The following is a 13,301-nucleotide window of genomic DNA, read 5'->3' on the forward strand; positions in this document are numbered from 1 at the left end:
GTGCCCTGAAATTAGGGATTTTCAAAACTAATAAATATGTTCCTTGATGAGAAAGGATTGATATGTTGTTACATGAGGCAAATTAACAAAACTATTAAGTAAAATACAAAAAATGACAAGGAAAAAGAACTTGTTATCTATTGTGACAGGTCACATGGAGCTACAAGGCAGCAATTGGGATGACTGCTACCCTACACACTTTTTTTTTTAAAGTAGGCTCCACACTCAACATGGGGCTTGAACTCAATAATCCTGAGACTAAGAGTCTATGGATGCTACTCAGTTGCATGACTGAGCCAGCCAGGTGTCCCTACATGCAACTTCTTACCCCAAGGAAAACTAGCCCAAGGATAAAGGGATGATGGATCGTAGACAATGTATCACAAACCAATTTCTTAGTGGTCACAAACCAGCCCAGACAAAATGGACAAATGTATTAAAAAACATGCAAAGTTCATATGGAAATAAATACCTAACACAAAGGACTAAAGATTTTAAGAGTAATGAAACAGACAACAGAGAAAAAAAAGTCTGACTTTCCCTGTCACTCTCCTTGCTAAGAAGCGACTTCACAGCCACTGGCATGGAGACAAAATGTATAGTTTCTCCATAGTGATATTTATCTCAGTGCCAGTACAAAACTACCTACTACTAAAAGCAGAGCCCCATTAAAATTTTTTCCAATGGTGAGGGCACCTGGGTGGTTCAGTCGCTTCTGTTCAACTTTGGCTTAGGTCACGATCTCACAGCTTGTGGGTTTCAAGCCCCACATCAGGGTTTGTGCGGACAGCTGAGCCTGAAGCCTGCTTCGGATTCTTTGTCTCCCTCTCTCTGCACCCAACCCCATTCCCCTCTGGCACACAGGCGCTCTCTCTCCCAAAAACATATTTAAAAATTAAAAAAAAAATTTTTTTTTCCAATAGTGAGTACATGGCAGTGGTTAAGAGTCCCTGCCTTGCATGGGTTGATGCTCTCTACCTCTTACTGGGTGCACAATTCTGGGTAAATTGTTTAACTTCCATATGATTCAAGCTTTTTAAAAAAAAATTTTTAAAGCAGTGAAAGAGGTATTCCAATTCCTTTGATATCATTCAATAAAACTGCAGTGATTTAATAAAAGTATGTAGTGTTTATGATTTATGTCAAGTACTATACTAAGGCCATTACTGTTGTACCCTATTATACTTTCACTCCAATGGGGCTTCGTGTTTTGATTTTTAGAAAACATTTATGGGTGGTATTAATTTTGAAGCAACTATCCTTTAAGGGTGACTTCAGACCACATTGTAGTCTGTTTGCCAACAGCTTATCTCTGGCATTTGTGAATCACTTTATCTATGCTACTCTAACCGCTCTTACAGAAATCAGGCATGAAAATTCACATGGACTTAACAAGATACTGGTGATGCACATTTTGAAACAGGACAGATAGTATGATGAAACCTTCATAAACCCAGAATAAAGAAATCTGGGTGCTAAGAAAAAAAATGTAAAGTGGCAACACACCTTTCATTCTATGAGGACTTTCTTAGCAAAACTGTAATATTTTATATATTCTAAAATTCATGTTTTTATGTCGTTATGAAACTATCAAATGCCAATTGATTCCTATTTTCCTAAAGGTCATTTGTGATTCTCACATGCCATTGGCGACTAATGGGATCAAAACCACAAGTGTGTTACTAATATTCAAGGTATAAATTCTGGGTAGTAAATAGAGACTTCCTTCTCTTCATTGTACACATTTCAGCTGGCTGGCTTTTTCAACTGAATAGGACACTGATTTGCTATCTGACAATTCCCAGAGAATGAGAATTTTGGCAAGTATAATTATAATGAATAAGTTTTTACTATAAAACTCTCTATAGAGACCTACAGAAAATGTGGTAAAGACATAGTGAATAACTAAGTAATCCTTTAGCCACAGCAAATAATCCAGTACTACAATGGTGTAGATCTCTTCCCAGATTAGGAACAGCACACCTAATCACCATCGGATTCTCATGTAGAAGTCAAAGTGCTTCAACAATGTGAGGAAAAGCACACACAAAAAATGCTTTGAAGTATGATCTGAAGAATATCTAGTACAATTCAAAAGCAAAAAACAGCCATCATTTGCTCCAGTTTTGAAATTCAACTTCAAATTTCACCTGTTGTTTTCTACTCCAGTATATCCTTCTAAATGAGGGGTCAGCAAATTTTCCTGTAAAGGAATAATCAGTAAATATTTTAGGCTCTGCTGGCCTTATGTCACAATCACTTGGCTCTGCCAATGTATTACAAAAGCAGCCTTAGACAATCTGTAAACAAATGAGAATGACTATTCCAGTAAAACTTTTTTTTTACCAGAAGAGGCAGTAGGTCTCAGCTTGCCAACTTGCATTCTAGATGATCTCCAGGCATTGAAGAAAATAAAAAAAGGTAAATTTATGTTCAAAAATCAGGGGAAAGTGTTTTCCTTTTCTATCTCCAATATTTAACAACTACAAAATATGCACATGCTGTTCTCCCTAAGGTTAACATTCAAACAACAATAAATTAGGCACATTTAATACCTGAATTTTTTTAACTAAAAAAGATCAACCATTTTTTAAACTAAAGAGATCAGATTTAAATATAAGCCTTTGGTGTAACTATTAGCCTGCTATAGCTTAATAATGGGAAGAAAAAGCAAAGAACAGGAGATCCATGTATAAATTAGAATTTTAAATTACAAATATATGAATACTACTATTTTGAGAAAAACAAAAGCACAGGGGGGAAGATTTCAGAAAGCACACCTAAGAAAATACAAGATCACAGTCATGATAAAGGTATACCATTTACCATTCTTCTACTTGACAAATACTGTGCTAATAAAGCAGTAAACAGAGTTGGGGGTTTTTTTTGTTGTTGTTTTTTTTTTTTTCAAATAGTTTATTGTCAAATTAGTTTCCACATAACACTCAGTGCTCGAGTTGGTTTTAAAGTAATGACTTTATTAATAAATATACATCCATATGATGATGTAGATACAAATCATGAACACTACTCCATTCCCATACACATAATTGCACACGAGTAGCTCAAGTTCATGAACATAAAAACATACACAGTATCTATTCAGACTTTTTACAGCAGAGGACAACGTGCTTATCAGTTAATTGGTAATTATTTTCTCTGTAATTATCTGTGGAAAAAAGGAACTGTGAAACTTAAAGAATCAAAGTGGTCTGATTACTATAAATCACACACTTGATTTACTATATAGCATTAAATTTTCCCAAAATTAAATACATTGTATGTGAGAGCACAGATATATCTACTTGGGGGGAGGAGGAGGTAAAAGCAAAGGAAAGATTTAGATACATCCTAGAGTTTAGAGCATATAGTTAAGCTATAATAAAAACTATAATAGCATCAAAATATTTTATGTCCAAGGAAAAAAATGTTTTGAACTGTTGTGAATGTTTATATTATGAAGGGACCATAAACTTTTACTGCATATAGAGACAATGACTGACAGAGCAGCAGTTATTGTCAACATCCCCTGAATTCTTCTTTTTAAAGCTTCTTAGACTAGAAAGGAGAAGGTTTTTTTTCTTTAGCTCATACACTGGTTTTTCTTATATTGGCTGGATCACCTTTAATCTAATAAATGGATCCAGATAACTGTTTTTTCCTCCTTAACTCAAAGAAACTCTATTACTTCATGAAACTATTACATGTAAATTCACACAAACATCAGTTTGGAATGAATATTACTTTTATTAATTTAACAGAGATTTCCTTAAAAAGTAAATAAAAAATATCAAGAATATTTTAGTCTAAATGAACACTGGTTTAAAAAATGTCCCCAAATATTAAAAATTAATCAGATGCTTATTTTCTTCCAATACATTGTGCCAGTATTTTTAAAATATCCAGTGCAAAACTCCAAAGATAGTATCAAAATCATCCCATACTAAAGATCAGTTATGCAAGGTTATATCTCTGAAAAAAATGAAAACTTTATCTGTATTAGCTGCTTACTTGTTAATATAATAAATAAGGCATGTTAAAAAATTTTTCAAAAAAAAGGAAAGCAAACTTACTTGAATAGCAGATCATTTTCTGACCAACAGTTTTAATACAGAATAGTGAAACCTATTTTGTGAAGAACAGAATTATACAATATAAAATTAGCAATTTACCTTTCAAGGAACAATCACACAGTTGAAAGAAAAGGCCAGTTTTCCCCAACTGATTATATTAAAGTATAGGCAATTGTTTAACATGCTATTTCAGTGTTTATCATGACAAGAAACAGTGTTACAAAAGATGCACAATGTAGGCTTTATAGAGAAGTAAAAATATTGTATATTTTAAGACTTCATTCATGTTATCACTCTATGTCATTCTCTTCAGCATGGCACCAATAAACTGTTCACAAGGAGAAAAGGAAGTGGAATCAGGAGATGCTCACCACCAGACAGATCTAATACTCCAGGTAAATGCTTACCTGAACAGAAAATTCAGCTTTCCGAACAACGTTAACCATTCACAACTGTAGCCAACTGCCCCTTTTTTTTCCTGGGACATAACTCCTGATATTAATAAACACTGTTATGAACAGAATTCCTTTAGTTGCTTTCACCATTTCATTAACATGTATACAAAATTCATTACACAATAATACACCTGCTTTATCTTCTGACACACAGCACAGCACCACTGAGTAGATGTGCTGGAGACTGGGGCAAGAGGCAGGGCAGGGGAATGAATGAAGCAAAGAGCAGACAGAAAGGGAAGGGTATGTACAACAAATCAGGGATAAAAGTAACCTGAAAGGGAAATGTCAAATGAACATAGTATAAAACAACATGTAACCAAATCCTTGACAGTGATATATAGGTAGAACATTTAAACAACTGCTTTCAGGAACTCAAAAGAGGATTTCTAAGCAGCCAATTGCTGAACATCATCTTGAGAAACAGCTAAATGACAGATACATTATCACAAAAGTGGATTAGATGAACACGGGAATAAATATGTAAGCATTTGTGTGTGTCAGAAGTTATACTGTTCTGAGTAAATTATTAAGTTTTATATTTTAAGCTTCTGTAAGGAGAAACTCTTGTAGCAATTTAGCTGCCAGAATGTTAGAACTGATTTATAGTCATCATTATTGTTCTCTAGGGTTTGTGCAAAGCTAAAATTGTTGAGGTCACTGTCTTAGATGCCAGTGCACACAAGTCCCCACATACAATGCAACACCTCTTACTGTAAAGAGCAGCATAAGTCCAGCTCATTGTGTCAGGCATCACTGGAACACCTGAAGGCTTGCTGCTTTTTTCCTGATAAAAAAGGTATGAAACATGACATCCATTTGCAAGCAGAGTTTGCAATAACTGAGAGCAAGCCCAAACAACACAAAGATGCGCCCTTTTAAAACTGTCATGATTTTAAAAGTTTTTGGGTCCTGCAGATCTACACTATAATCTCAAAGGCATTTAAAAACACAAATACATACATTGTAACTTGAAAGTTCAGTTTTTTTTTCAAATCTGAAGTTTATAACTGTTTATCTTATTTAGAACAAACTCAGAATAAAATGTATATTTAAAAAGAGTATTACTTTCAGTAAGGGGAGAAGAGAGACTTCCCTCTGTCCCTACCATACACACCTACCCAACAGTTTTTTTTCTTTTCTATCTTGCTTCTAAAGCAAATATTGTTGGAAAAAATTTTCTTTTGAAGTGGTCTCATTGACGCCACTATTAGATTTTTTAATTAAACTAAAGTATTTTTACATGTTTCATGCATAGATGGATTCCTACAGATTTCTTAATATTTGGGTTCTGACAGTCAGAAAATTGCATTTTGTTTATACCAGTTTTACACTCTACCTTCAATTTGTGTCCTTTGGTAGACAGAAACCTGAAACCACAGTAAGTGCAATGGGACAATTTCTTGGGAAAACACTAAAAAGCATTTTGAATAAATGAACATTAATAAATGTTTTAAGTATAATGCTTTAAAACTAAACATATGAAAGGCAAAATGTAGTGACTACAGCTACATGCAAACCTTAAGAATGTTTCTTTCTCTATTATATTAAATATGTTATTCTCAGGATGCATTATATGTCATCAAAAATGTAATGTGCAGTTTTTATTAAAAAGTTTAATTTTTCTGTAAGTATGAACTGTTTGTAGTGTTTGGTATATATGCTCTTAGGCAATTAAAAAATACACAACATATCACTGCTGGAAGGCAAACACTAAAGAATTCTTTTAGGAATAATGGTTAAATCAATAAAATAAAATAAATAAGCTTCTGCTGCTTAAACCTAGAACATTAAAAGTAAAAATTTTAACATCTGAACTCTGTGTAAATGCCAAAGCATACAAATATCTGTGTCCTGTCTCATGAAAAAAAATGTTATGAAAACTCACAGCCATTACCGCAAGTAATCCTGAATCATTAGTTCGCTTTGTTCCATCAGTTAAAAATACCTTAGATATTATCTTTAATATATTGTAGGCTTAATTCACAAACTAATAGGAAAAATGATTTCAGTTGTTTAGCACATAAAGCATCAATGTAGAATGGCCTAAAAGTAGTCATGACATATGAGACACAACCATAACTGTAAAGGAAAGGAAAAATGACTTAGTTAGATATTATACTTGAACCTATATACAAACACAATGCCATTGCTCATGCCCTGAGTGCATCTGTGAGCATATGGCAGTTTCTGAGCAAAAGCAAGAAAACAAATCAAACGGGAAAACAAATTTGGAAAGCCCAGGCTACATAATCATGTATGTCAAAATAAAACCAAGAAGCTTTGGGATTATTCACAACCTTCCTTCTAAACCTGGCCCTCCTTTCCTGCCTCATTCACTCATTAGGTGGCTTAACTTCACTACTAGTTTCCTCTACCCCATGGACTGCTCTCCCGTGCATCATAGGGTAAGGAAAAGCTGCTGTGCCACAGCCATAACCAAGATCGGCAAGACGGGATAGAGCTTTAATGCTACCTGGAGGTCTCCCTGGGCTGACTTTGTATCCCGCAGCTTTAGTTGTACCCAAAGGTCTGCCTGGACTTGTCTTAAATCCAGCTGCTTTGGTGGTTCCCAGGGGTCTGCCTGTGCTGGTTCGGTATCCTGCAGATTTGGTGGTTCCCGAAGGTCGGCCACGTTTACCAGATCGGTTGAGATTTTTCTTTTTCTTTAGTTCATCTTTTATCTCTAGACTTCTGCCACTTGTAGTCTGCAAGTGTGTTTCATTTAAGGGGTCTTGCCTCTGACAAGCCATTGGTTTGTGGCTGACTGTGTGGCTATATTTGCTTTGCTGGGAGGAATATATGTCAAACTGATCGGCAGCTCTCATGGCATCTTCATTGAGGCAGGAAGGCTTGCCAGGCCCACAGAAGGCTGGATTACTGCTGGCAACAGGATGCATCATTTTCTACCAAAAATAAAAGACAAATGTGCATAAATACACATATATAAATATATACCTGTATGACAGCATTCAGTGGGAAAATAGTCTGTCTTCCAAGAGCTATGTAGGCTACCTAAAATTAGGCTGACAGGCAGGACTCCAGACCACTTATAAACAAACACACATCAGCAGATTCAAAGATAAATTTGTTTCCCTCAAATTAATCAAGGGTATGGACATATGTCATACAAGACACCTGTAATACTGAACTCAAATATAATACATTAGTAGCCATATGTTCTTTGCTTAGGAAATGGAAAAATGGTAAGTAGAGAATAAATGTGTTACATTTTATTGGCTCTTTACTTCTAGATTATGAAACCCTAAAAGGATAACAACAAACACAAGAACTTTTATTAACAAGATTCTTTTTTTCATTTGCCTAACATTCTTAGAATGTCACTCTTTAGCTTTTTATTTTATTTCTCACATATACTCTTCTGATTTGGCCACAGTTTCTACAAGGTGGACACTTCCTCATTATAATTTATTACTGAAATATAATCCTCAGTGTATGCTATACTTTACAAAACACAATGTGTCAAACAAAGAACAGAATCTCTCAGGTAGTGACTCCCTTTAATCTATCTCCTCATTCCCGAAAAAACAACCAACCAAACAAATCTATCCAAACAGGAGGCAGTACTAATATAAAAGGTGAACAGAGGTTTCTATTAGCTAAAATCAGTCAACATTTACACAATTGAGACTTTTACTACAAAAATATGGGTAACAATCATAACAAAATACTTCCTATTTTGAAAGTATAGTTATCAAGACAAAAAATTCAAGTGCAACACTGCTTTCTCCCTGATCATAAATATGGATCTTCTTCCCTTACAAAAGCCCTGTTACTAATTAACAGTCTAATCTCTGTTTTGTCTTGAGGACATCCCTGTGATTTTTTTTTCTCTTTATAAAGGATATATTATAACCACCACCATAACAAATCACCCCTTTAACACCCATGTCATTTAGACACACAGAAAATGAGTTTATAGAGACTAAAGTATTATGTTTCAATAAGGTAAGAAAGATATGGGTTCCATTCAGATTTAGAAAGAGTCACAGGCGTATAGTAAGGTCTAGCTCCCAAGGTGTTATACGTTTGTCTATACCATACATATAAAACCGTACCAAAACCTCAGTTATGAAGGCAGAAAGAAATGGGAATCAAGTCACAGAACTGAATTCTGTTAAATCACAAAATATATGCTGAAAATCAACAGATAAAAAAGAGCTACTGAGCAGCTAGCTTAAAGTCTTAACTAGAAAGAAAGAATATCTACAATGAGAAGCTAACTCTATGACAGAAGTCTTATAGATTTGAGATCATAAAACAAGATTTGAGTTAAACACAAATATTAAAAGGAGCAATTCTTCACTCAGTTTCAAGGATATAATGAGAAAGAGGTTATTAATTCACCTCACCAGCTCAAATTCTTACTTCAGCTCAGAAATAAAGGGAGATCATCAAGATGTGTTCCAAATGTAGTAATATTAGCTGAAAGTTGAGTTTTTGAACATTTTCTATGTGCCAGGTGATAAGTTTGGCACTTGGCACATTATCTGATTTAATCCTTCCCACTACTCTGAGGAACATACTATTATCAGCTTTATTTTACAGAAAATGAGGAATTTTTAGCTATTTGCCAAGGTCACACATTAGGAAATGGTAAAGCCAAACAGGAATTCAGATAATCTGACGTCAGAACCAACAATTTTAGCAATGATATACAACTATATCAAGGCATTTCAATAATAACACTATCATTTAGGTCAGATAATTCGGGGGGAGGGGGGTCCTGTGTACTTTAAGATACTTAGCAGCAGCATCCTTAGTCTCTTCCCACTAGATGTCAGTAGCTACACTCTCTTTTTCCCAATTTGACAATCCAGTTTCTCCATACCTTGCTAATACTCCCGGGGCGGGGGGAGGGGGGGGCAAAACCCATCCCCTACCATGAGAATCACCCAGGTATATTAAAATGAAAACATAACACCCACTTTAAAATATTCCTGTTTGACTTTTTATTCACCTCTTTAGCTTCTACCTCTGCAAAAATCCACAAAATCTTTCTGTTAAGAACATCTACAGTCAAACAGATTTGTTTCCGAATCTGAAGAAAAGCTAATGTTGGCATATGTGAAGGCACTAACCACATTCCTTTCTCCTTCAAGTTCTAAACTAATTGAGAAATATAAACAGGAATTAGATAAGAATCAAAATACTAGTATATTGCCAATAAAGTTGGACTAGAGACCACATGCATATACAAAGAGAAGCACAAACCTCTGAGCTGAAGATTTTAAGAGAAAAAGTCACCCACATTTCAATTTTATTATCCAGAAATCACCCTGCTGAAAAGAAAGCTCTAGTGAAAACAAGTAGAAAGGTACAAGTTCTCTTACACAAGTGGCGCTGTCAGTAAAGGAAGAAAATTTTTTTTTCCTTCAGTTTAATGCAATACTTTACAATTCATGCCTTTTAAGTTTCTATCATTGATTTACCAAAACCTTTCCTCTGGACCTTACTTCCCTTAACTTCACTTTCTCTTAATGTATGAACATTCACCATATATTAGCATTCAGAATATAGAGTCTCAGTTTACATTACATTAAGCTCTTAACGGCAAGATGCTACCATGTATCTTCTGCTCAGATACTGATCAACACAGAAGAAAAATACACTATTTAAAAAGTAGACCTGTAGGGGCGCTTGGGTGGCTCAGTCAGTTCAGAGTCCGGCTTCCGCTCAGGTCATGATCCTGCGGTCCTTGGGTTCCAGCCCCTAGTTGGGCTCTGTGCTGTCAGCCTGGAGTCGGCTTCAGATTCTGTGTCTCCCTCTTTCTCTGCCCCTTGCACACCTCCACACTGTCTCTCTTTCTCTCTCAAAATAAACATTAAAAAAAAAAAAAAAAAAAAAGGTGGGGCGCCTGGGCGGCTCAGTCCATTAAGCATCTGACTCTTGATTTAGGCTCGGGTCATGATGATGCAGTTTGTGGGATGGAGCCTGCTTGGGATTATCTTTCTGCCCCTGACTGTACACACGCACTCTCTCTCAAAATAAGTAAATAAACTTAAAAAAATAAAGCATGCTTCTCCAATTCCTTTAATCTTCTCCAGGAATTTAGGCATTTGGTTTGTATTATGTTAATTTACTTCTGACACAGTTCACATTTACTGAGAGCCAACTCAATGCAAAACACTATTCTAAGTGCTCAGACACAAACAGGAGTGAAGCTGTTTATTCCAATGGAAAGACAATAAGACACTGACTTAACATTTCTTTCTTTCTTTTTTTAATATTTTTAAGAGAGAGAGCATGAGCATGTGTGCTAGCGGGGGAGGGGCAGAAAGAGAGGGAGACAGAATCCCAAGCAGGCTCCAAGCTCTGAGCTGTCAACACAGAGCCAAGAACACGAGGCCCAAACTCATGAACCTCAGAGATCATGACCTGAGCCAAAGTCGGACGCTTAACTGTCTGAGCCACCCAGGTGCCCCTTACATTTCTTTTTTCTTAATAAATTTTTTTATTTTTGAAAGATAGAGTGAGACAGAGCATGAGCAGGGAGGGGCAGAGAGAGAAGGAGACACAGAATCTGAAGCAGGTTCCAGGCCCTTACATTTCTCAGGGCAAGTCTTCTATATGTTCTATATTTTCCTTCCCTGCTACTGTCAAGAAATCAGTACAGTGATCTGCTTATTCAATAAATCATTAAAAAGTTGGATAAGAAATTCACTATCACAGTTACTAATGTAAACAGTGAACTAAAAAGGAAAGAGCTACAACCAATCCTTTCTACTTTTGTTTTCAACTTTTTAAGATGGGAATCAACAGCATTAGAACTTTGTGTGCATAATCATCTACACACATACACACAAAGGATATACATGTTTTATGCAGTATTTACATAAACAGGCATTAATTAATCCTACACTTAATAATGTCTCCTACTCTGACTTCAGGGCTTGTCACCATACTGTTCTTTCTTGTAAGACTCTTCCCAAGTATGCGGGCCACATTTCTTAAAAGAGTCAGAATGAATACTCTTCTAGAAAACTTCAACAGAAGTTTGGACTGAATGAAAGCCAACAATAACACAACAGAATGTGTAGACTATCCAAGGTTAATTATTTTTTAAAATGGTTCACTGAATATAAGGGAGTCAACTACGAGCTTCTGTGTATTTTAAATGTACCTAAAATACAATTTTTAAAGCACACAGTAAAACTTGCTATCTTGAAGTTGTTTTACTGTGTTTAAACCCAAAAGTCCTTGGGTGAGCAGTTCTTTATGAAAGAATTCCTTTCCCTTCCCTTGAATGTGGCAGTCATTACTGCCAACATAAAGAACTCTATTTTTAGTAGCTTCCCAAAGCTTTAGTGAAGCTTTCTAAACATGGAGAAAATCTTCCTTTTAAGAAATCCAAGTTATGCTCTCTTCCAAATATGAAACATCACATAATTCTCGGAGATCTATTTCAGGTCATTTGGGTTGTAACAATTACATGGACTCTTTTATGTTTTTTGTAATTCTAAATTAAAGTCCATTTGTGACCCGCATCACTCAGAAGGTCTATTCAGCTACAGCCAAAACAAATGCCAAAGCCATGCATCCTGTCCCACCACGGAAAGTTTTGATACTAGGACAGATCATATATAACGGCCTTCTTTGTCTTCTTTCTAACCCTTATTTGTGCCCAACAGCGCAGTTTTCCCGGTGCCAGAATCCTTATCTGACTCAAGACGTTTAGAAATGTATTACCAGTTGTGCCCGAAAGCGATTATTAACGTATTAGCAATAACAACTTTGCAGAAGATACAAGTCCACACTAGAGAAAGAGTCCTGAGCCCTCCGATAATCAAAATTCCCAGCCCGCTGTCCGTGCACTTGGGAGTTCCGCAAGCTGCAGAAGTCCACAGGCCACTGCATCTAGATGTCCATCTCGAAGCCGGCCGACTTCAATTTAAAGGAGGACAGGAAGGACCGCTAATTCCGACCTCTCAAAGAAAAGAAAGGGTGACCCCTCCCCCCCCGCCGCAGGAGGCATTTCCCCCAATAATGGCTCCACGCCGAGGGACGAGCAGACTACGTCCGGGGCCCCTCCTCTCGCTTCGGGCTAGGCCAGAGCCCCTCCTCAGACGAGGGTCGGAGACCTCTTCGCACCCGCAGGCGAGGCCCCCGTACTGGCCGCCTCCTTGCCGCCTCCACGAGCTCCCGCCACCCAGATTCGGCTCCGAGCCAGACTGGCAAACCCCCGCGCGCCCACCTACCTCAGTCGCTGGTAGCCCGGCCCCTCAGCGCGCCCAGGGGTTGCCCATCAGCGGGGAACCTCACGCCGGCGCCGCTCCCTTCCTAGCCCGCCGCCTCTGCACTACGCGAAGAGCCCAAGTCAGAGGGGCAGACTGCGTGGGCGGTGGCGGCGAAGTGGACGCTGGCTTCCAGCTCCCGCCGCAGCCACCACTCCGGCTCCTGCCCCAAACGCAGGAGGAAGAGGCCGCCACAGCCCTGTACTGCGAGGGGAAGCGTGCGCGAGCTCGCAAGGATCGCGCACGCACACGCACACGCACACGCACATCGCGAGACCCAGTCTCCCGCCGACGACCAGCACGCAGGCTTGGAGAAAGTAGCCGGTGGAGCCAGGCTGCGCTTGCGCGCCGTGGGGACGGGCAAGAGGCGGGGCTTAGGCCCGCGCAACGCTGCGGTGCAGGCCGCGACCTACCGTTGAGCTGGAAACCCACAGGGAGGGATTTAACTTCCTTACGGGATTGATTTTTTTTTTAATGTTTTATTTATTTCTAGGAGAGAGAGGGAGACAGCGTGAGCA

At 37.7% G+C, this 13,301-nt stretch overlaps 1 protein-coding gene across 2 annotated transcripts; it reads right to left on the bottom strand.

Annotated features, from left to right (window-relative positions):
- Window positions 1-2,957: 2,957 nt before the first annotated feature.
- CUNH5orf24 (chromosome unknown C5orf24 homolog) lies at window positions 2,958-13,066 on the bottom strand. Of its 2 annotated transcripts, XM_039242298.1 has the most exons (3): window positions 12,748-13,066; window positions 7,005-7,434; window positions 2,958-5,315 (listed from the first exon to the last, which is right to left on the bottom strand). In XM_039242298.1, exons 2-3 carry the CDS (start codon window positions 7,429-7,431, stop codon window positions 5,275-5,277), a joined length of 468 nt encoding a protein of 155 aa, XP_039098229.1. In that variant the 5' UTR covers window positions 7,432-7,434; window positions 12,748-13,066; the 3' UTR covers window positions 2,958-5,274. The 2 variants fall into 2 exon arrangements, with proteins under 2 accessions (XP_039098229.1, XP_039098228.1); XM_039242297.1 differs by having other exon boundaries at window positions 2,958-7,434.
- Between the last annotated feature and the right edge of the window lie 235 nt (window positions 13,067-13,301).

Source organism: Hyaena hyaena, unplaced genomic scaffold (assembly GCF_003009895.1).
Source record: "Hyaena hyaena isolate Hyena2069 unplaced genomic scaffold, ASM300989v1 scaffold_214, whole genome shotgun sequence".
Taxonomy (NCBI): domain Eukaryota; kingdom Metazoa; phylum Chordata; class Mammalia; order Carnivora; family Hyaenidae; genus Hyaena; species Hyaena hyaena.